This window comes from Nannospalax galili, unplaced genomic scaffold, assembly GCF_000622305.1.
Source record: "Nannospalax galili isolate Female #2095 unplaced genomic scaffold, S.galili_v1.0 scaffold307, whole genome shotgun sequence".
Classification (NCBI taxonomy): domain Eukaryota; kingdom Metazoa; phylum Chordata; class Mammalia; order Rodentia; family Spalacidae; genus Nannospalax; species Nannospalax galili.
Window position 1 is genome coordinate 142,880 of NW_008359625.1, and position 25,130 is coordinate 168,009.

At 41.1% G+C, this 25,130-nt stretch overlaps 1 protein-coding gene across 2 annotated transcripts in view; it reads left to right on the forward strand.

Annotated features, from left to right (window-relative positions):
* Bpgm (bisphosphoglycerate mutase) overlaps positions 1 to 25,121 on the forward strand; it is a 38,485-nt gene extending 13,364 nt beyond the window's left edge. For both annotated transcript variants that reach the window (XM_008823445.2, XM_008823446.2), the window contains exons 2-3: positions 2,719 to 3,380; positions 24,225 to 25,121. In XM_008823445.2, coding sequence (XP_008821667.1) covers positions 2,780 to 3,380; positions 24,225 to 24,403 — 780 coding nt within the window. In that variant the 5' untranslated portion in view covers positions 2,719 to 2,779 and the 3' untranslated portion in view covers positions 24,404 to 25,121. The remainder of the gene's footprint in view (positions 1 to 2,718; positions 3,381 to 24,224) is intronic.
* Positions 25,122 to 25,130: the final 9 nt, after the last annotated feature.

Consider the following 25,130-nt stretch of genomic DNA (forward strand, 5'->3'; position numbering starts at 1 on the left):
TGGTGTCCCATATCTCTTGTATATTTCATTCCCATGTTTTTTAAAAAATTTTCCATACTCTTTGCTTGAGTGGTCCAATTCTTCAACTTTATCCTCCAGTGTTGATATTCTGTTTTCCATTTCATTTATTTTAAAGGTGAGGCTTTCTCCTGTTGTTTCAAGTTGACTTATTGAGTTTCTCACTTCCTTCTTCATTTCTGCCTGAATTTTCTTCAATGTTTCTATCTCTTTTGTGAATTCATTCAGAAGTTTATCCCTATCTTCTTTTAGCTCTTTGATTTGTTTGTTCGTTCGTGTGATCTTTAAATTCGTTGAATTCCTTGATCATGTTTATAGTTGTTCTTTTAAATCAGTGTCCTGGGTTATCTCTAGGGGGTTCTCCTTGTAGAACTCTTCTACAGGATCGGTGGGCTTTGCTGGGGACATAGTGTTTTGGCTTTCCATTTTATTATTCTTTCGGTGTGGTTTTTGCATGTGAATTTCTTTTGTTGTTTATGATTCTGATATGGGAATTAAGTTGAAGTATGCTGCTGTTTGTATTATCTGGATGCCTAGATCTTATGTAAAGCTGGTTGGTACAGGGTTCAGGTTCTTTCAGGTATATTTTGGAGGGAACTGATGGCTTCAGATCAGCTATTCGGGGGTACCCACAGAAGCCCAATTCAGGTTTCAGTCAGGTACACTCAGGCTTTTTTCACCTCGTGGAGGCAGGATCCAGGGTCTCTGAGGCAGTCCTGTGTGTTGTCAACCCTATGCCAGAGGGATGCCAGAGGGGGGCCAGAATTTGGCACTCTCTGGCAGTCTGCTGAGCTCCCAGCCTTAGCCTACCAAAACCAGATCTGCCCTGGGGCCTTGGGAGGGGCCTCACAAAATCCCAGGTAGGGGGTTGGTATGGTGCAATTAGAGGAAGCTCACCACCAAGTGGAGGTAGGATCCAGGGGCTGTCAGGCTGTCTCCTGGGTTCTCAGGCCCTCTGGTAGTTAGAGGCCAGAGGGAGGCCAGAACCCTGCACTCTCTGGCGGTCTGCTGCGCTCTGAGAAGCTACCCTGATGGAGGTCCTAACCCACCCTCTCAGGCTGTCCAAAGATACCTTTCTTACACACTACACCTAAACATTACACCAACTCACATGAAATCATGCTTGGTCTCTCCTAGGTGAGGAGCCCTGAATTCAGAGCTTCATCAGTTAGTGGTTCTTCCGCCCCCAGGCATAAGCAGTCACTCACTAAAGCACTGCCCCATGACGTCATCTGCTTCTCTGTCCACCTTGATGCCTCTCCAAGGCTGAGAGTACACCCCATTGTGCTCTCTCCCTGGAAATTTCCAGCCTTGTGAGATGCTTGCACCTGAGCCCTGGTTCTTCTGGTCACCTGCTGCTTTCTTGCATATGCACCAAGGCTTCAGACCTGATGCTTGACAAAAGAAAAACATTTTAATTCCAATTGTTGTAGTCTTTGCGCTACTTGTAAACCACCTCAATCATTTCCTCCCTTATTCCTGAAGCCTCATTTCATTGACGCTTTCCCCTTCAGAATCTGTAGGAGTTACTAAGGAAGAGTAGAAACTAGGTATGGATTCCAGTCAACTTTGTCACTGGTTCTTATATAACTGTGGGTGAATCACAGCTTAAGTGGGACAGAAAATCTCCGTTACTGGAAGTTGCCAAGTCCTGATGCTCATGTAATCTTTACTCCCCAGTATGGAAAAACACCCGGTGGAGATGGAAAGTGCTAAGTATATCAGCTGAGCAACATGTGTCAGTAGTGACCCACTGTTGTCCCTAGCAAAAAGGACGAAGGCAGACTGATACAGCCAGGTCTCCGTGTTCTCTGAGGGAGGACTTTGTCCAGCTTTACTCGGTTCTTTTTCTGATGAGATGTGGCTGGTGTGGGTAGAATTTCTGCAGGATAAGGGAGGAGGCGAAGAGGCCTTCTTATCGGTGTGGTTCCTCGCACTCCCACAGGCCTACTTCTGCTAATCTGTGTGCGCAGGCAGTATCTCTCAGCTGCTTGCATTTGATAGCCTGTTTTGCATCCGATTTATTCCTGCCAACAGCAGGTGAAAACTTATTTAGGTGAGTCCTGCTTTTGCTGTTAATGCCACTTTATTTCATTTATAATTCTGTTCTGAGTGCTAAACCAAAGTGTCTTGCAGACCTTAGGTTTTTGTGTATGTGGTATAGCCTGTAGCATTGAAGAACTAGGTGCCATCTATCAGAGATGTGTATGATGTGTCATTGTTCACTGAGCTAACGTGTCGTAACTTCCATAATAAAGTAAGACCAGAGAAACATTAACAGACAACATGAAAAGGATGCCTTCGGTGTAGAGTCAGATGCTAGGAACTGGGCGTTCCCAGCTACTAGTCATTCTTTGAGAGATCTATAACTCATTCTATTACGTCTTCCTTATAATAAGCATAAACTGACTACTCATTTGGAAGTTCAGCATACCATTAGAATAAAGTGGTGTTATTTTACGTCATACAATTAGCATACTATCTAGCCATCAGGGAATTTAAGCTAATGAGGTGGTCTGTAATTATCTGGAGAATATGCCTCTGTGCTACAGGGTAGGAACAACAGACATCTGACGTCAAAACTGTTCAAAGGAATTTCAGTTTATTTAGACAGTGGCTGATGTAAACTTGTTCTTCCATTACTAGGCAATCATTTGAATAAGGACTATAATTGGAAGCTTTTCTTTCTTCTCTTTCTAGATATATTGCTGTTCTTGAACATCGTCCTATTTGAAAACACCAGGGAAGCTGAGCTACCAGTATGTCCAAGCACAGACTTGTTATGCTAAGACATGGAGAGGGTGCTTGGAATAAGGAGAACCGATTTTGTAGCTGGGTGGATCAGAAACTTAGCAGCGAAGGATTGGAGGAAGCTCGGAACTGTGGGAAGCAACTCAAAGCACTAAACTTTGAGTTTGATCTTGTCTTCACATCTGTTCTTAACCGGTCCATCCACACAGCCTGGCTGATCCTGGAAGAGCTGGGGCAGGAATGGGTTCCTGTAGAAAGCTCTTGGCGTCTGAATGAGCGCCACTATGGAGCCTTGATTGGGCTCAACAGGGAGAAAATGGCTTTGAATCATGGTGAAGAACAAGTGAGGCTCTGGAGAAGAAGCTACAGTGTGACCCCACCTCCCATTGAGGAGTCTCATCCCTACTACCATGAGATCTACAGTGACCGGCGGTATAAAGTGTGTGATGTGTCCTTGGAGCAGCTGCCGCGCTCAGAAAGCTTAAAGGATGTTCTGGAGAGACTCCTTCCCTACTGGAAGGAAAGGATTGCTCCTGAAGTATTGAAAGGCAAAACCATTCTGATATCAGCTCATGGAAATAGCAGCAGAGCCCTCCTGAAACATCTGCAAGGTACCAGCTTCCTGTACTCGTTAGAGGTTGCTAAGTGTAATATTTGGGACTTACTCTAGAAATTAAGCTAGTGATGCAAACTTCACCTCTTCATGCTCCTCAATTGTTCTCTAAGTCAAAACTCCTGTAGCCTTGATGTTCATTGTGTCTAAAGCAGAGGTTTTCAGACTTCAGTGTACATCAGAGTGACTTGGAGAGTTCAGTATAGTGCAGATTGTGGGTCCCACCTCAGCGTTCCTGAATAAAGAGGTACAGGCCAAGAATTCGCATTTCTTAGGGGTTACCAAGTGCTCCTGGTACTGTTGCTTGGGGTCCTGCACTTTAATGAGCATTGATCTAAAGGGTCACATGGCTTTTGCTGTAGTAAGATGGAAAGAGGCTGAGAAAGGAAGAAATTGTGCAGATGATGTTAAAAATAAATTTATTTGAGCTTTTTAAGTAAATTATCTAGACTTCAGTTTCACATACTTTCTTGCAGTTTCAAACAATTCTGGATGTGTTTTCAGACCTAGAGTTCCTGAGCAATTCTTTTGTTCCCATTTTCCAGTCTAGGCTTAGTCACTGCTTTCAAGAAAGCTAGAGGGGAGGAAAAGGAGACAATAGTTGGCTTATTTACTAACCCTGATTAAAACCTTGGAGATAATCAGCGGCCTTAACTTTATTTTAGTCACTTGGCGTACTCTAAAACAAGAACCCTTGAGTACGCTGGTTCTCCGTTTGGGGTGCCAGTGACTGCAGGCGACCCCTTCTGGGACTCTCTCATCCCCTGTTCTCCCTAAGCCCGGATGGTTGTGCCCTTGACTGGTCTGCACTGTGTTTTCACCTTCTTCGTCACTGTCCACGGTTAGCTCACTGGTTGGGATGTATCTTCATCTCTCCTTTTCATACTTTACTTTCATGCTTTACTTTCTGTGCTGGATAGCTTTAGTGTCAACTTGACACATCTGGGTTGAGGGAGCCTCAATCGGGGAATTGCCTCTATTGGACTGGCCTGTGGCCATGTCTGAGGGGCATCTTCTTGATGAGTGATATGGGAGGGCCCAGCCCACTGTGGGTGGTGCCACCTTTGGGCAGGTAGGCCTGTGTTGCATAAGAAAGCAGGCTGATCAGGAGCCAGGGGAGCAAGCCAGTAAGCAGTGTTCCTCCATGGTCTGTGCTCCAGCTTCTGCCTCCAGGTTCCTGCCCTGAGTTCCTACCTTGGGCTCCTGGATGAACTGTGACCCGGGATATGTAAGCTAAATAAACCCTTCCTTCCCCAAGTTGGTAGTGGTCAGAGTATTTTGTCACAGCAATGAAGAACAAACTAGGACACCTTCCCATAAGAAGCTGAAAAGGTGAAAGGTCAATACTGTGTGTGAAATAAGTGGAGTTGTGTTCTTTATGAGGTTTTAGTGTAGACTTTTAACACATGGTTATTCCTGATTTTGTATAGCATGATCTGGAGCCAGATTTATGACTTGAATATCTGACTCCACTAATGGTGCGGAGATCTAAAATCTACAGACTTCATTAGCGTTTACAGACTTTATTGGCTAGATGTGATGCTTGTTTTCTGTATGTCTGTGTGTATATATACTAGAATTTGTTAGAACAACAAACTGAAACTTAAAATTTCAAAATTTCTGACAATTTATATTTTGTGCAGCCACTTGTACAAAATCAAAGTTAGATATCACTGTGCCCAGCCAGGCTCCCTTCCCCAAGAAAATGCTGCTGTCTCCTTCAAGCGTCTCCTTTTTCCTTCCTCCCCAGCTAGGCGATCTCTGAAAAAATAGGGCTCAGTGGTTAAGAGCATTTGCTGCTCTTGCAGAGGACCTGAGTTTGGTTCCCAGCACCCATATTAGGTGGCTCATAACCGCCTTTAAGTCCAGTTCCAGGAGATCTGATGCCTTCTTTTGGCCTCTGTGGGCACCCACATTCACATGGCTTTTACTCATTCCCCACTGCCCCCCCCCCCCCCCCCCCCCCCCCCCCCCGCACACACAGAGAAAGTAGAGAGCAGTAGCAGTTGTCAAGGACTGGGTATGCCAGAAGTGCAGGGGAGTTAGAGAGTAGCAAGGCACTGAGTTTCTTGTTGGGGTGATGAAAATAGTCTAAAACTGACTGTAATGATGTTTGTGCAAATCTATGAATGTACTAAAAGCCATTGAGGTGTACATTTTAAGTGGGTAGATTATATGTGAATTATATTCCATTAATGCTGTAAAATAATTGGTGAAATTATAAATATAAAGGAATTGTCATTTCTTGGATTAATGACTAATAAGGAAAGTCAGTGGAAGTGGTAATAGAACAGAAATACATAGATAGGGACTATAAAGTAAATACTCAGCTTAGACCATGGGGAAAGAAAAGGACTGCCAGGCCACTCTGAGCAGTGAGCAGGCAAGAGGCACAGGCTGCTTCCAGCACATCTTTTAAAAAGAAAGCCTTCCTAGGGGCTGGAGAGATGGCTCAGTGGTTAAGAATACTGGTTGTTTTTGTAGAACACCTGGGTTCGAATCCCAGCATCCTCATGGCAGCTAACAACTGTCCATAACTTCAGTTCCAAGGGATCCAACAGCCTCGACAGCGCAACACAGGTGCAGTTACCTACATGCAGGCAATACACGCATACAAATAAAATAAAAATAATAAATAACTTTTTTTTAAAAAAAAGAAAGCCTTCCTAAAAGTTGGATGTATGGAACTCAGTGACCTTTCAGAGGTTAATAAATTTAAAATAATCTTAAGTTACAACTTCTCTCCCTATCACCATAAATAAACTTTATAGACAGTGTTTTTGTTTGGGTGATAATTGATTTGAGGCAGTGGAATTGGTATGAGGAAAGGAAAAGACATAGGAGGCATGTGAGTATAAGAAAAAGCAGAGGGCTGAGAGATGTCTGCCAGAAAAGAAATGTGTGTGAAGGCAATCGGTAGACGTGATGGGGTGAGCAGGGTAGCAGGCATCAGGGAACCTGGCACAAAAACGAAAATGCAGTTAGGCATTAGCCCATAACTCAAGAAACAGAAGTACTGGATGTGATGATTGTCCACAGGAAGACATACGGGTAGCTTTTAGCCTTGGCTCTCACCCATTCTGTGTAGAACTTGGTTCCCTTTTGGCCTGTGGTCCCTCTGGTGGAACCACTGTTCTTTGATGTCGCTGTGCTTCCTCATTATTTACTCCCTGCCTAACATGGAGGAAGTTGTTTCATGTGTATGAAATCAGCTGGGTTGATTTTAAGATTATTTCATAAATTAGTAATCTCTTGTTTTGGGGTCCTAGATACTACTCTACATTTTTTCTTATAGTGCATATTAAAATTAAGATCCAAGTATTCTCACAGATTCTTAAACTGAGTCAGAAGCCCATGTGGAATTGAGTCCCCATATAGGATCGTGTAGCTGAACCTCGGATTGTGAAAAATTTGGCAGCACTAAAAAGTTTCTAAATACACAAAGGTCAAAATTTAATTCAGAATCAGATGTGTACTGAATCTGAGGTGTTGTGCTGTGTGACTTCACTGCATACTTGGTTGTGAACACGCAACAAATACTCTGCACTGAGCATCTCATCATGCCACACATTGCAAAGAAACACTGCATGAAGCATCTTGGCCCCAGTCCAATGCTTTCATAATATGAATTGTTTTTGCTGTACATACAAGGTTTTCTGCTCTTACAGAAACACAATGACATAGTCATAGGAAACAAAAACTTTTCATATTTTCCTCCTGTCATTCCTTAGCACATAAGTATCAAATTAGTATAACTTTGGATTATATTGTGTTAGAATGTATGATTTTATGTATGTGCTGTTCATGTGTTCATGTGTGTATATATACATGTGGAATCCAGAGGTCTGTATCAGGTGTCTTCCTCTATGAATCTCTACCTTTATTTTTTGAGACAGGGTATCTCAGTGACCCTGAAAGTCTCCATTTGGCAAGACTAGCTAGCCAGCCAGCCAGTGAGTTACAGGGATCCTCCTGTCTCTGCCTCCCCAACACTAGGACTGGAGGTGTGCGCCACCACACCCAGATTTGGGTGGGTGCTGGAGATCCAGAAGCCCAGGTCCTTCCTCATGCTTGCCTGGCAGGCACTTGCATCAACTAAGCATCTCCTCAGACTTGAGTTTTGTAAAAAATCATTAAGTGGATATTGGCTTGAGATTAGGACAGAATTTCCAACTATTTCTGAAATGGCCCTAAACATAGAATGCTGTTTTATTCCATGTATTTATGCGAAATGGCATTCTCAGCATTGACAATTATAAAATCAAAGAATTGATCAACTGAAAAATGGTGAAGATGCCCTATATCCTGCATTATCAGATATTCAGCCAAGATTGAATTCTTTATGTAAAAATAAACATATTTATCCATCTCATTAGTATGCACATTTTCTGTATCTTTAATAAATATTAGATTTACCTTTATACCAAAGATTTGTTTTTAAAATAAGTTTCTGTATGAGTTATTATCAGTAAATGTTTGACTTGTATACTTATTGGCTTTATGTACCTATACACCAGGGTTGTGTAAAAGAAATTCTCTGGCAGAAGGGGCAGCGAGTGACAGTGTTGAAGAAGCCTTAGTCTCTGCCACAGCTGTAAGAATTAAGCACTAGTGTCTAACAAAAATCTGAAGAAAGGCTGTGGAATGTTTCTCCCATGTTATCTCTTGATCGGATGACATCTCAGCCTTTTGAAATTGATTACCAGAAATATTCACTGAAATAGGAACACTCACCAAAATTGGAACTGGAACATTTTCCTATTGTCCTGCTTGTCTGACCTTTGAAGGTCAAACTATAAGGCTTCCTGAGTTATTTAATAAGTTCTCAGCCTAAAACAAAGTGTTTGTTGACTTTAGATGCTAGTTTTTCTCCAGAAAGTTAAATGAATCTCCCTGGTTTATGGGAGAAATCTGAACTTTCTCTCTTAAGAATTGAACGTTGAAGTGTGTGTTTACTGTGGGAACATGAAATTTACCACACCACCAGCTTATACTTCAGTCATTTAACCACACAAACCCATTTTCTGGCTTATACCAATTATCACCAATTATTTGGTATTATACCAAATACCACCTTTTACTTCCAGAATTCCCCCAGTTCAGACAGTAAATTACTCAGTCTCCTTATGTACAGATGACTTAACAATTAATCTTAATTTGTTTGAATTGACAGTATGTGACATGCATCTTTCCTATAAACACAAAAGTTGCCAAATTTTTGCATTAATAAAAATAAAAATGCTTGTTGTAGATTCATCTGATTCCTAGTCATGCTTTCTACATACATTGATATTTATATGAAAAGTCTTCTCTATAAAATTGGCTCTTTCGAGGACCTGAATAGTTTTTCCCTTCCTTGTCCTTAAACTGCTTGACAAACTTAAAGCTGTTTGGCTGCTGGGGAGGAGTGTGGTAATTGGTAGAAGCCATGGTAGCATACCACTTATTGTACAAACTACTTCCTCTTTAAAAAAATATTTTTATTCTGGGCTGGAGAGATGGCTCAGTGGTTAAGAACACTGGTTGCTCTGGTAGAAGCCCTGGGTTCGGTTCCCAGTACCCACATGGCAGTTAACTGTTCATAGCTCCAGTTCTAGGGGACCTAATGCCCTCTTCTGACCTCCATGGGCATTGCACTGCACGGCACAAGTGCACTTACATACATGCAGGCAATACACTCATACACATAAAATAAAAATATTTTTATTCCTTGAAAATTTTATTACATTGTATTTTGACTATATTCCTCCTTACCTCCAGATCCACCCTACCTCCCTACTCACTCAACTTTGTGGGGTTTTTTTTGTTTTTTTTTTGTTATTGAGTCCAATTTGTGTTGCCCTAGAGCATGGTCAACATACCAAGGGGGTCACACCCTTAATGAAAGCCAAGTCTCCTCTGCCCACCCCCACTGGAATTCATACATTCTATCATTTGTCTTAAGGCCTATTGTGTCAAGTTAGTGTCCCCAGACGTTCCTCAGTGCAAGTTCATCTACTAAGGTCTAGTCATAGGAGGGTGCCAGTAGGGAGGGGGTATAAAGATGATTAAGATTGATTGGAATGTTCTGTATGAAATACACAAAAATTCAACTAAAAAAAAAAAGATAGGATCTTTGCAACTAGAAAAAAGAAAGAAAGCTGACTCTTCCTCTCCTAGTAGCTATCAAATACCAGTAGCTCCTATCTAGGGGTAGGACCTCATGCCTACCTCCCTACTCCATGCTGGTGTTTTGTCTAGCTCGAGCAGGTCTTGTGCATGCTGTCATAATTACTATGAATTCATATGTGTAACTTCCCTGCTGTCTCGAAAACAATAGTTCATGGGCCCTAGGGGAGAACCTGCTACTAATATCCTAAATGATATAGTGTTAAAATGACTCCTAGTGACTTATTGATCTACCTATAGATTAGTGCATCTCTCAACCCTCATCAGAGAAGCTTCTTCTTAAAGTAGAAGGCAGTTTTCATAGATACCCATACCTGGTCAACATGCAGAGAATAAGACTGTCAAGTGCTCAACCCTAAATGGTACATCTCTATCATATCCCCTCCTGCAAGGCTCAGGGATCTTTGCAGAAGACAGAGCAGAAATGTTGTAAGAGCCAGAGATGGGGAATAATTAAAACTGCTTTCTTAATTGCTTAAACACTGATGTTAGTTAAATAACTAATTGGAATATTGGTCTTCAGTTGGGAGTGTGCTCCAGTTACCTACTATCTGATACGTAGAGAGGTAGCATCTGTGTTCCTCAGTAACAGACGTGTTGGTTCTTAGGATGCTATGTTGCTTTCAAGTGTGTGGTACTGTGACATTCCTGCATTGGTAGTCAGACCCTGCCTGACTCTTAGAAGACAGGTTCTCCTGAAGTGGAGTAAAACTCAGAGAATCCTCAGATGACTTGGCTCTGATCATAGTCATAAGTCAAAATTGTGACCTCTCTCCCCAACCCAATTTACTCAGGTTATTGGAAAAAGTTCCACCAGGACCTTTCATTTTATTTTTCCCTGAAAAATAGTTCTTTTCTTCTTTATTCTTTAAGTATTACATTGTAAGCAGCTGAGTCAAGAGTATCCCTGGTAGACAAGCCATTTTAAAAAGGTTTCATGCCAGGAACTGAGTCTTAAATTATTACTGCTGTTATTGTAACATTGTGGTCTGTGAGTGGCACTCCCTGGCACAGCTATACAAAGAGGCCTTTTTTGGAGTTCCTAATTCCTACCAAGCCCTGGACGTTTTACATATATAACTTGTTTCATGTAGAAACTTGAACATGGCTTTTAACTCTCTGGAAAGGAATAGATCAGTAGTATTTTATTCTGTTGTTTAGTGTATCTATATCATATTTGATTTCGTGACATGAATCATTAATCACTTGTGTTTAATGAAGCTGCTTTCGTAAAAAGGAGCAATTGTAACACACCCAACATTGTGGATTAATCTCAGTTGCATTATGCTAAGTGAAAGAAACTTGCCTGAAAATGCTGTGTACTGACTAATTCCATTTTTGTGACACTTGGGAAGAAACGAAACTATTAGGACAAAGCTGTTATAGACCAGTGGGAAAAGGCAGGCTTCAGAGGGCACAGGAGAACTTGGGAGGTGTGATAGGACTGTCCTGTGTTATCACTGCAGGTGGCTCTACTACATGTAGTTGCCAGAGCTTATGGAGCTGGATAATGAAGGTTTAGGGTAAATGTTGTATGAAAGGCAGGCCTCGAAGAAGCAACCTTCTTTATTCAGTGAAGTCACTTAATTAGTGAAGAGTCCTTAATCAGGACATTGATTTTTGTTCTACAAAAGTGGTTGCTGGGGGCTGGTGAGATAGCTCAGCACTGGCTGCTCTTGTAGAGGACCCAGGTTCGATTCCCAGCATCCACATGGTGGCTAATAACTATCTGTAACTCTAGTTCCAGGAGATCTGATGCCCTCTTCTAACCTCCAGAGGCGTTGCACGACATGGGTGCACACACCTACATGCAGGTATTACACTGATATACATAAAATAATAAATTATAAAAGGTAGAAGCTAGGTGAATGTGATTGTCAGCAGAATTAGATACAGGCTGCTATACACACCTACCTGTGCCCTTGAAAACTCACCTGGGCCTTTGTTAAAGCTTTTTCAATCTTCAGAAGCTGTGTAGTGCTGACTTTAAGTAGCACCACCTAAGCCATCATCCATATAGGGGATCACCCTTTAAAGTCCTTCTTTACAAGAACTTACATATAAGATATTAGATCGTCAGGAGGTTCTTTATATTTTCTCTTTTGTGGCACTGCAGATTGAACCCAGGACCTCGACCCTGCCAGACAAGTGCTGGCTACTGAGCTCTACCCTAGCCCAACTGTATATTTTTTTTAAAAAATATTTGATTTATTATTTTTATTTTATGTGTATGAATGTATTGCCTGCATGTATGTGAGTGCACCCGTGTCATGCAATACCACGGAGGTCAGAAGAGGGCGTTGGATTCCCCTGGAACTGGAGTTAAGGACGATTTGTAGCCACCATGTGGGTGCTGGGAATTGAACCTAGGTCCTCTGCAAGAGCAGTCAGTGCTCTTAACCACTGAGCCAGTGCTCTTAACTGCTGAGCCATCTCTCCAGCCCCCCAACCGTATGTTTTGTTAGAGTCTTAACTGTTGTTACTTGTATAGATTTTGAGTTCTTCTAATACTGGCTTTTCCATCCTAGACCTATGACTCCTTATTTGCCCCCACATTCTATAGCCGTTAAGCATTCACCTGCTTTTCTTTCCCTTCTGACAACCATCTAGTCAAGGAGTAGGTCAGCAAGAACCTCTTAGAGTTAATGCATGTGACTGATAAGTTAAAGACATCTGTTACTGATAGGTAACATTCTTGCCCAAGAATGGCCAGCTTAGGAACCATGACAGGCTTCTTGACTGATGGGCATGGCCTCAACCCTACCAAATCACTTATGTAGCATCTTTGCTTGTAAATTTTATGATTTTTGAGGTTGCTTTACTTTTAACCTGAGAATTCTTGTTTAATTTATTTTCTTTTCATTTTATGTGTATGAGTGTTTTGCCTGCATGTATGTAAGCACACCTGGATCATGCAACACCTGCAGAGGCCAGAGGAGGGCATTAGATTTCATGGAATTGGAGTTGTGGATGCTTGATAAGCCACCATGTGGGGGCTAGAAACTGAACCCAGGTCCTTGCAAGAGCAGCTAGTGCTCCTAACTGCTGAGCCATCTTCTCAGTCCTCTAATCCGAGAATCCTTAATGCTATGAGAAGAAAGAAGACATGAAACGTTATATAAGAAAATTCCCTCTGATGGGACTATTTCACTCTTTTTGGAAGCATAAATATCTATTCTGTGCCAAGTCCAGGTTAAAGCAGAGCCCACCGCTGACTAGCTCAGATAGGCTTCTCACTAAGAACCAAGCAAACTTCCAACCCTGACTAGCTAAAAGCATCCTGTTCTGCACGGTTCCAGACAGCTGTGTGTTTCTTTCTCTTGTGGTTGGCATGGTCACTTCCTGTTTGTTTCCAGCTGGTCCACACTGAAGGAAAAGCCAGGTACCAAACTGAGCATTGGCTGTTGTCTGCACCTAGCCAGAGGAAATCGATTGTTTAGTCTGGGTGCAAGCACAGTTAGGCAGTCTCCTGTTTGGAAAAAGAAAGTGTGGCAGGCAAGACTCTCATAGACAGACTTGGACTTTGCTCCTGGAGATCTGTGTGCGGCTAGACACATAGCAAGGCAGAGAAGTCGTGACATGAAATTAAAGAAGTGTGAGGAAAGGTCAGCTGGGGCTGGCCGTGGAACAGGGAACTGGGGAGTTTGTCACCTTTGGCATTTAGTGTGATATTTTCAGAAGCAACAGGTTCAAGCCCTCATTCCAGGGAGCTCAGTGTTGTGATAAAGCTGTTATTTGTGTGCTAAATGTATAGTAACCTTTATTTTAAAACATAACATGTTAACTCTAAAATTAAAAGCAGAATAAATTCTCTCTGCCTTACTTGAAATCAGCAACTCTTATCATCAGGCTACAATATTTAAATACCTCATTTTCTTTAATTTCCCCCAGATTGTCTTTAAATTGTGCATATATGGCATTAAAATTTTGAAGACTTAAAATTAAAATTTTAGTTAGAACATCTGTGAAATCCAGAATCTCTCCTTTCAGCACTTACTGATGATAGAAGAATCCAGACTTCTTACCACACAAGGCCAGCAGTAGAACTTTCACTGTGACTGAAGGGACGGGGAATGGAGGTGGGGAACGGGTGGAATCTCACAGTTGAATGAGTTCACTGAAGCCCTTTCTTTCTTACCCAAAATGAAGCATGTAGACATTATAGAATCCGGCTTTCCTTTCTTCCTGTAACAACCCTTTTTGTGTCCCCAAATGAATGCCTCTTCTCCCATTTCCTGATGTCAAAAGATTTTCAAACAGGTTAGAGAAACCAAAGAACACAGAGCACATTTAATTTGAACTGTTAACTTTATTAGCACCAGATGTAAACAACTTTTTGTCCAGGCTAAGAAACATCTAGTCCCTCTCCCTTTTTTTCTTATTCAGTTCCTAATGGAAACACAGTCTTTAATTGAGGCTTCAACAGTAAAAGACTAGATTTAACTTGAAAGTTGAAAAAGTTAGAATTCATTCAGTTCAGCTACATGCCCAGGGGCCACTAAAGCAGCTCTTATTCTTGGCCTGAGAGATGTAGCACACACATGAATTAGACACACAAGGTCCTGACTTCTGCAGATCTTATCTGTTCCTTCTGATCTCTTTCAGAAATTTCACCAAAAGGCATATCTGACAGATGGGCTTTAGGCTGTGGAAATTTTAGTTAACATTGTATTCTTATAACCTTCAATTACATATAAAAAAGTGCATTCATATAATAAATACAGTTGTAATGTATTTGGTGAATCGTATAACTAAATATTTTCTGGATCCTAGCAGCCAACCCATAAAGGGGCTGCTCACAGTTGAACAAACGTATTAAATTCTTACGGTGTTAAGAGCCTGAGTAAAACCTAGTTCGGGTTCTCAAGGAACTCATAATCCTGGCGACAGAAGCCAGCACTTGCCCAAGCACCTCTCCCAGAAGGCAGTGAGGCCATTGCAGTTGAAGTACTGTGTGTGTCTTTGATTCCTGTCCTGTTACAATGACTTAGAGGCGGGTGCTTGTAGGTGCAAATTTGACTTTCTAAAGTTCTGCATGAGGAATATGAAGTTGTTTAAATTTCTTCCCAGTTTGGCATTGACTTACCCCCTTGATTTTCTCCTAAACTTTCATAATTTCATACTTTAAATATTCCAATAATGAGGCTGGAGAGACGGCTCAGTGGTTAGGAGCACTGGCTGCTTATGTAGGGGACCTGGGTTCAAGTCCCAGCACCCACATGGTGGCGAACAACTGCCCATAACTCCAGGGGATCCAGTGCCTTCTTCTGACCTCCATAGGCATAGCACAACACAGGTACACTTACGCACATGTAGGCAGTACACTCATACACATAAAATAAAAATAATAAAATATTTAAATATTCCAGCTGGTTGCAGTGATTCCTAGATGCTCCTACATAGAAATTTAAGAGTTAAAGGTAGGCCATGCGTTGTAGTGTTCACCTATCCCCTCCAGAGGCTGAGGTAGATGGATCTCAAGTTCAAGGCCAGTGTAGGATACTTAGCCACTAGCTTAAAAAGCAACAGAGTAACAGTGGGTACATAATCTGGAGAGACGGCTACAGAGGGACTGTGACGGAGAGGAGTTAGATACAGAATAAGAATGGGAGACATTTCCTAGCAGAACTTTCTTGGACTCCATCAAAATGTAAGCCAGGGGTTGGGATGTGATGTAGGTTGATGTAGGTTTTGCCATACAGCCCTGACATTTGATCTCAAACCCTGTGTAAAACTGGGTGTGGTGGTACAGCACTTGGGAGGTAGAAATGCCAGACTCAGAAGTTCAAGGTCATCTTCAGCTACATGCTGAGGTTAAGGCCAGCCCGGGTTATATGAGACTGTTATTTAAAAAAAAAAATCATAATCTGAGCTAGTTATCAGACAAAGGATGTAATATCTCATTTTAACTTTTGTATGATACCCCCATGAATGAGTTTTCAATAGTATATTGCAAACTATATTAATGCTAGTTCAGTTTGGTTTAATGCAGTACAGATGCATTTTTCTAGCTTTGCAAGTTTTGCTTGCTTAGCTTTCTTATGGTGAAGAATGTAGTTTATGCCAAAATTTTGTAATAAGTAATGACTTCCCTATGGTTGTCCTTAATTTGCTATTTAAAATGTCAGTTGCTTAAGCCTCATTGACTGATTATTAACCAGTGTATTTTAAATATTTGTAAGTAATTAGTCTACTGTGTGAATGGCTTGAGTAGTTGTTAGAATAAAATGTTAACTTTATTGGAAACATTTTCCTCCTTTGAGCTCCCTTTCTTTCATCAATGAAATAATATAGACTAGAGGCCTTTGGTGAGTGGGCTCATACACAACCGAGTCCTTTAGCTAAGCCACGAACATGAACTTGACGTGTTGGATCTAGTTATGTCTAAGTCAAATCAGTGAGTTCCTTATGCCCTAGTCATTTCTAAGATCACAGACCCCCTAAAGCTGGCCCATCGTGCTCCCCAGGTTTAGCTATTTTAGAGGGCTCAGGCAAACCTCCTTCTCCCCTTTTCCAGTACCAGGAACACTGGCTAAGGATGTCTAGTTAGTACCTAGCCTTCCATCAGAGCAGAGCAAAAGAATAAATATTCTCTCCACCTTCAGTGTTGGAAACTATGGTCAAGTCATATGACTAGAGTTTAAGTACTAGGAAGACTTGGGAGTGAAGAAAAACAAGAACAAGTCCATTTTTATTGCCTTAATAGCCTTGTGACTTGAATAGGCTTATATAAACTTTCTGGATCTGCTTACTACTGCTGCTGCTGCTGCTACTGCTACTACTACTACTTCTTCTTGGTTTTTCAACACAGGGTCTCCCTGTAGCCCCAGATGGCCTGGAACTCGCTATGTAGACCAGGGTGGCCTCAATCTCACAGAGTTTCCCTGCCTCTGCCTCCCAAGTGCTGAGATTAAAGTCGTGTACTACCACAACCAGCTGCTTAGTATTTTTAACAGCTTTACTGAGCTATGATTCACATGGCTGACCCTTTAGAGTGTATAATTGAGTGCTTTTTACTATAGTCCTTCAGTAACCATAGAGGATTGGTCCTAAATAGCCCTACAGATCACCAAAATCTGGATAGATGTTCAAGTCTCTTACATGGTATGGCATGGTAATACTATATAACCTATGTTCATGCTCCCAAATGCCTTAAATTAATTATAATACCTAGAACTATGGGAATTGTTCTACTGTATTGTTTAGGGAATGACAAGAGAGAAAAGTCTAGATCCATTTGATACAGATGCATTTAAAAAATATTTTCCATCCATATCTGATTGAATCCATGGATGAAGATCCAGTGGGTATGGAGGGCTGACTGTATCTGAAATCATAAGTCCATCAACACAATTTTAGGAGAAGGAAGGAGAGGGGAAGGACAGATAGCAGTTTTTTTCTGGGTATCCAGAAAGTGATTGATTTTTGAATGTTTTCACCAAAGGAAATAATGACTTTAAGGCAGTCAGTATGTTTAACTTGATTTAAATATGTAGGTATACTCTCCACTTCCTCCAAAGCAAACTGTGGTCCTGATCTATCACCACTTCCATTCTCCCAGCTCTAGACAGCAGCTAATTGACTTTGTTCATTGTGGACTTAACTGTTCTGCATATTTCCTATTAATGGAACCAAGCAAGTAGCCTTTAAAAAATTATTTTACTGATTTATTTATTGCTTGGAATTGAACTCAGGGCCTTATGGGTTATAGGCAAACACTCCATCAAGGAGCCCCAGCCCCAGCATTTTTCTTTTTATACTTAGCGTAGTGTTTTCAAACTCATCTATATTGTAGTACAGATCAGTACTTCACTCCTTCTTATTCTCAAATAATACTTCATTTTATAGTTAGATCACATTTATCTGTTCATTAATGGACATTTTGAGTTTTCCCACTTTTTGATCATAATACTGTTGGGAAGATTTATGTATGCTTTTTAGTGTGGACATATATTACTTTTATGTAAATGTCTGAGAAATTTCCAGACCATTTTCCAAAGAGTCTACAGGCTACTGAACTCCTAATTTCATACTGTATTATAACAATAATTTCTCTGCATCTTTGATAACATTTGTTTATAATCTTTTTTTTTTTTTTCCTGTAGTCATTAGTTGACAGAAAGTGGTATCTTGCCATAGGATGCATTTGCGTTTCCTGGAAGACTGAGGGTATTGACCATCTTTGAGTGCTTGTTGATTGTGTTTCTTTGGAGAACCATCTATCTGTTCAGATCTTTTGTCTATTATTTTCTTAGGCCATTTGTCTTTTTATTTCTTATCTTTTAAATGAAAATCTCATTTTAATTTTTTAAATTAATTTTCTTGTCAGTGCTGAGGATTGAATCCAGGATTTCAGGCCTACTGGGCAAGCACTCTGTCACCTAACTACATCCCCCAGCCCGTGTCTTGTTATTTTTGAAGTATAGTTGCTTTTTATCTATTATAGATACAGGTCCATAAGATTTTATTTAAAAACGTTTTTCCTTCTCTCTGCATTGTCTTTTTTTTTTACTCATATGGCTTCTATTATTAGCACACAATAAGAAATAATTGTACTTACAGTATGAAGTACTTTTGTATTTTTTTAAGTGAAATCATCCTTGGTTGTGTTGTAATAGTCTTTCACCCTGCTGCTTGATTTGATTTAGTAACATTTATTAAAGATTTGATGACATTTTATTTAGGATCTTTGTCTGAAAGTGAAGCTACATAGTTTCTGTCTTTTAAAAATATTATTATTATTATTATTATTAACAGAGCATAGGTTAGGTCTGCATTGTCTTTTAATATTCTAATGGTGTTCTTTGAAACCCAAATAATTTTACGTACAGACTTCATTTTTTTTCTTCTACTGCTTATATCTTTGGCATCATTTAAGAAACTATTGTGTAATTCAAGGTCAGGAGGGAACTTTACTCCTTGTTTCCCCCTAGGCTCTGACAGCCAAGTTTTGGGTCCATTTTTGGTTTATCTGTGTGTGTGATACGTATCAGATAGAGAACACCGCCTGTTGACATCATTCTTTTTGCACTTAATTGTCTCAGTGCACTTTTTGACAAATGATCGATAAAAAATGTGAAGGCTTATCTTGCTCTCACTTCTCTCCCATTATCTGTATGTCAATCCTTACATGAGAACCTCAAGCTACATTCAGTACCACACTATCCTGAATTCTGTGGCTTCAAGGATTTGGGATCAGAAACTGTGAGTTCCTCAATTTCTATTAAGAAGCTGAAATTTTGTTAGGGGTGGTGTTGAATCTGTATGTTAACTTGGGGAAAAGAGCCTTTTTTTTTTAACATGTGTATGTGTTGTATACGTGTATGTGTTCATATGTACGTGCATGTGGAAGGCAGAGATCAATGCTGGGTGTTTTCCTCATTCACGCTCCACCTTATTTTTTGAGACTGTGTCTCTCAGTGAACCTGAGGCTCAGTCAGCAATCAGGCTATCTGGTCAGTGACCTCTGGGGATCTGCCTCCAGTGCTGGGATTACAGACACACTGTGCCAAGCCCAGCTTTTTACTTGAATGCTGGGAATCCTGACTCAGGTCCTCATGGCAAGCGCTTTACCAGTAGAGCTTCCACCTTACTGTTAAATCTTCCAATCCATAAACATAGGATGCCTTTGCATAGATGTAGGCCATCTGTAATTCAAACCATGTTTTTATGATGATCAGATTTCCATTTTTTTTGGTTAAATTTATTATGATTTTGTTCTTTCTGATAATATTATAAATAGAATTTTTTGCTTAATTTCACTTTTGTGTTGGCTTCTTGTATTGGCGTCATCTGAACACTTAACCTAACTTGCTTACAGTGTTAGTTAGAATCGTTTTCTTTGTGTGTATATATGTGTGGGGGTAAAGTGGGGGAATCCCGTGTCATCTGCACATAGATAGTTTTACTTCTTTCCTATCTGGGTGCCTTTGATTTCATTTTCTTATTTCCCTGGCTAGCAGCTCCTATGCAAAGTTGAACATAAATGTAATGATTAGTCTTTTTAGAGTAAATCATGTGTCCAAAACATAAGTAAGGAGAGTAGTTGCTGCCATTGTAAAGGCGTGTAATCCAAGTGGGCAATGTGATGCCAGTAGAGATTACACATAGAGGTCTGCATCCACTGATGAGCAAACTTAGTACTGCATGGTTGTTTTCACTAGTTTTCTCCTAAGAAATTGATTTCTACAGAGAAAAGTAGCTTTTCTTTGTTTTTTAATTGACTTGCATATTTTTCACTTTTAAATATTTTATTTATATTTTTATTTTATGTGTATGAGTGTATTGCCTAACTGTATGTAAGTGTGCCTGTGTCATGCAGTGCTGGTGGGGGCCAGAAGAGGGTGTTGGATCCCCTGGAACTGGAGTTATGGACAGTTGTTAACTGCCATGTGGGTGCTGGAAATTGAACCCAAGTTCTCTGCAAGAGCAGCCCATGTTCTTAATGCTGATCCATCTCTCCAGCCCCTTTTTTCACTTAAAAAAATATTTTTTATTGGGCCAGAGAGATGGTTCAGTGATTAATAGCACTAGCTGCTCTTACAGAGGACCTGGGTTTGGTTCCCAACACCCACATGGCAACTAAAAACTCTGCAACTCCAATTACAGGGGATCACATGCCCTCTTCTGACCTCTGTGGGCATTGCACAACACAGGTGCACATACATACGTGTAGGCAATACACTCATACACATAAAATATATTATTTTTTCATTTATTGAATCAAGAATTTTATACAGTGTATTTTGTTCATAGTCAGACCAGCTCCCCCACCTCCCCACCTCACTGCCCCCCAACGTCATGCCTTCTATTTTTATTTTTCTTCTTTTCTTTCCTCTTTTTCACCCCTTGTTACTATCCCCAGCCCAATTCCATGTACCGTAATACATATAACATATATATTATATATATTAAGACTTTTAGAGTCAAATTTGTGTCCCCAAATGTCCTTCAGTGTGGACCCATCCACTGGAACCTGGTTAACCTACCAAGAGTTACACCCTTAACAGAGAATGACTTTCCCCTTCTTAGCAACCATCGGTTTCTAGTAGCTCCTCAGGTATGGGTGAGGTTTTTGCCCACTTCCCCTCATTTGTGCTGGAATTGTGTCTGGCTTGAGCTTATGTGGGACTTGTGCGTGCTGTCACTATTGCTGTGAGTTCATATGAGTAACTTCCCAACTTCCTGGAAAACTTTCCTTGTGGTCATCCAGTTCTTCTGGCTGCTACAATGTTTCTCCCACCTCTTCTGCAATTAATCCCTGAGCCTTTGGAAGCAGAAGTTCAATGTAGGCATCCAACTCAGAGATAATCACTCTGCAGTCTCTTATTCTCTGCATGTTGGCCAGTTGTGGGTTTCTGTGTTAATCACCATCTGTTGTATAAGGAAGCTTCTCTGGTGGGAGTTGAGAGATGCATTGCCTATGTAAGTGACATAAATATTCTATTTAACAGAATAATAGTATTAGACTCTCCCCTATGGCCTGTGACCTATCTAACCATATGTTTCTAAGTCTGATATCAATATCAGGTATGTGCTCTATGTTAGAAAATGGACCCTAAATCCAATTAGAAAGTGATTAACCAATCACTTCCCTAATATTCATCCCACTATTGCACCACACATATATCTTGCTATGCCAATCCTGAAGCATGCAGGATTCACAGCTGGGTAAGGTGAATGATTAATTTTCTCTTCTGGTAGCATGCATAGCACCTTCTAGCACTATGAAAGCTAGCCAGTAGGGATGAAGCTTTGATGTCAGTACCAGCTTGATTTCTCCTTGTTTATTCTACAGCTCATGTGTGTAGTGTCCTCAGCAATAGGGTCTTACTGTCAAGCATGGGTAACCAAGAGCAAGGCAATGACCAGTATTGTTTGAGGGTCTGTGGGACCCCTGGTCAGTAGCTCCATCCCTAGGCATTGGTCTTTTATTTTGCTTGCCTATGGTGTCTAGTAGGGGCAATGTCCCCCCGTTATAACTCCTTTAAATTTTTTATAATGCATGTATACTTTAAGAAAGGCTAGAGAGATGGCTCAGTGGTTAAGAACACTGGCTGTTCTTGAAGAAGACCTGGGTTCAAATCCCAGCACCCACATGGCAGCTAACAACTGTCCATAACTCCAGTTCCAGGGGATCCGATAGCCTCTTCTGTCTTCCGTGGGCATTGCACAATATGGGTGCACTTACCTACATGCAGGCAATACACACATACACATAAAATAAAAATAATAAAATATTTTTTAAAATAAATACTTTAAGAAGCTTCTATAGTGGTAGCCCAATCATTGTGACACATGCCTTTAATCCCAGCACTTGGGAGGCAGAAGCAGTCAGATGTCCGTGAGATCGAGGCCAGCCTGGTGAGTTCTAGGCCAGCTGGGGCTACAGGGAGACCCTGTCTCAAAAACTACCATGTCCAGCAGAAATTTATATTACTCTAAAAAATCTACAAGATTCATCATTGCAGCTCAGTGAGCAGTGTGTTTGCAGACTCTGGAAACATGAAACAGCCCTTGCTCAGCAGGTGAATGTAAACCGTACTCAGTGTCCCCAGGCTTCTTATGCCTCCACAGTGCACAGTGCTTTCCTGTCTAGTAAGAATTAAAGAGAGGGGTTTTGGTGCCGAAAGACTCTACTAACCTCTTTCCTTTTGTAAATGATGAAGTAATTCATTGTAGGTGAAATTCTGGCCAAAGTCACACATGTCCTTCCCATAGCACTGTGCATATATACAAGGGCCTTCAGCTGCTGGAGGGTTGGGTGAGTTGGGCTTTAGGGCCTCCAGTTTCCCCTGGATTTCGGAGTGCAAAGCACTGGATTCTAAATCCTTGATGGTCATCTGGCTCTAACTCACATGAGGAACCCCCCTGTCCTCTTCAGGGGCAAGAGCAGCTGCTGCACAACCTGCCAACTGACTCTTCTCACCTGCAGTCAGAAGGCTCTTAGAATCCAGGCGGTCATCTCCCTGATGAACAGCTGGGTGTCTGGCCTGAGTATATCCATCCTTGCCAGCTTCTGTTCATTGTGGTAATCCTGTGGAAAGTTGTAGAGTGAGGGTGGGGGCTTGGCAGGACTAAGCACTGGCTTAGTAGCTATCCCTTTACACCTACCTAGAAGGATATTCCTAGAAAGGAAAGTTAGAAACACGGCAGTAATTCTTTCCTGTGTATTCTTTTCTAAGCCATGTCTCCTATCCCACAGCCTTTTATAACAGGGAATTGCGGGGAGAGGGAAAGAAAGTATAAATATGTGAATATGTGTGTTTAACTTGAGAGAAGGGAGTGTTAGAGACCCAAAAGTGTTACTTCCCTAAAGTTATAGTTTATGTTGAAGCACTGAGGCAGTATGAGTGGAAGAAACCTGGTTTTCTAACATTAGGACTCTCCCCATTGCTTTATAGCTGCTTGAGTGCAGCTAGTTTGTGCATAGCAGTTACTAGGTAGCACTTCTGGGCTACACATGAAACTGGAGTAAAGAGCCACTCCAGCAGTGAGGATCTAGCACAGTGATTCCGTGAATCTTGGCTGGTGCTCACCATTGTGACCAGTGACTAATTAAAATAGCAAAGTGCATTGATAACCAGTAATAACTTACTCTGCCACTATCAAGTAAATAAAAACCCTTGGACTCTCCTCAGAGCTGCTCTGCCTGGGTCCTTCCTATTAATATAGAAGAGAAGCCTTAGGTTTGAATTGAGACATATAACAATTAAAGCATTTTTCTTCTTAATGATAATGTTTCAGAAGTAAATAACGAATGCTTTCAATATTGCACTTAGTGTACTGAGCTCCAACTCTTTTGCTTATTCTTTCTCTTTGCCAATTTTGAACTCAGATTACAGTAGGTACAAAGATCTGGGTTCTAATCTAGGCTCCTGACATTTAGCATCTGTGGGCTCTCAAGTTGTTGACCTAAGTTCTCTGTGTCAAAACTTGTTAGACAGAGAAAATAGCTTATCTCCTCACAGGATGACAGTAATTAACATGAGTTATTTACTACATAATACACAAAGTGCATAGAAAAATATGGCCCTGTGGTACATTGCTAGGGTTTTACGTCCTTATTGTTAAACGAAGTTGTAGTAATAAAGGTATTGCTGCCACTCCTCCTTTGTAGGCAAAGTTGGATCCCCTATAATTTGCTTATATTTAAAAAGGATTAACAGTGGCCTGTCCGTTACACTTACCTTCCCCTCTTAGTAGTTGAGATGTTAAAGGACAGTAGAATGAGGCCTTGTTTCCTGAATGCCCTGGACCCTGAGCTTCTTGAGTATCTAGGGGAGAATGCCTGCTTGACTAGGTTTAACCCAAGCTGGAAAACCAGTGAATTAGATTCAGTACTCAATGAAAAACCCTCATTTTTAAGACTAGCACGGAGAAGATAGTTTTCACTCAGCTTCATCCTCAGATTTAGATAAGAAACGGCCAAGAGCCCATTGCCCCAGAAGGTATGTACTGTTCTCAGACTTAACACACTGTCTAAGCTTCTTTTCTTTTTAATTTCTGGAAAGTTCTTGGTGTCCTAGAACTGTAAGTGGAACCCTTCACAGAGCCCAGCTTGGTTTCAGGTACATGGTTAATATGGCTCCAAGTCAATGCACAGTCAAACAATTAAATCGAACTTCCTCCTGTGTTTGTGTTAACACCCTGTTTCTTTTCTTCTGACTAACAGGTATCTCAGATGATGATATCATCAACATCACTCTCCCCACTGGAGTCCCAATTCTTTTGGAGTTGGACGAGAACCTGCGTGCTGTTGGGCCTCACCGGTTCCTGGGTGATCAGATGGCCATCCAGGAAGCCATTAAGAAAGTGGAGGAACAAGGAAAAGTGAAACAAGCCAAAAAGTAAAGTGTTTCCCACGCTGTCCAGGAATCAGTGCAGAAGAGTGATGTGCAGTGTGGGGCTGGTGCTGATTTCTCACTTTCCCCAATTCTCCCTGTTTTTCCTCAAGGTTAGGCTGTGTGGTAGAGTTTATGTAGTTAACTAGGTAATTTATTATGGCCCAGGTAGGGCTTGAGGATGCTGAAGTGCTGACGTCATCATCCGCCTCAGAATTAGCTTTCCTGTTGGTCCTGTTTGAATTAAGTCCCCAGACTAGTAATCAGTGGGGTTTGATCAAGGTTGTGTTATGAATTTCAGAGACAGGAGAGTAACAAGTGGGGATGAAATTGAAAGTGACCATCTTTTAACAACTCATCGTTGAGTCACCACTGACAGGCATTATTCCAATAAGACGTTCACTTTTTTAATTTAATAATACTTTCTGAGATGCATAAAGAATGTGAGGTAGTGCTTTGATAGTTAAGACTGGAGACCTATGAAATGGGAAAGTCACAGATAAGTTCCCTGAGGAAGGCCACCAACCACCACCCTTGAACTTTGCCCAGTCCAGAGCCATCCTCTGTTTGCCGTCCGTACAGTTCCTCTTCTGCTGTAAGAAGGAGCGGGGCATACACAGCTGCACACATTTGTTTTCCTTCTGTGTTTCCAGTTTTTGAACTTTAATCTTTGGGTACCTATAGTTGGTTTAAAATAAAATTCTGTGACTGCAAATGACATCCCCAAAGTGTCTCTG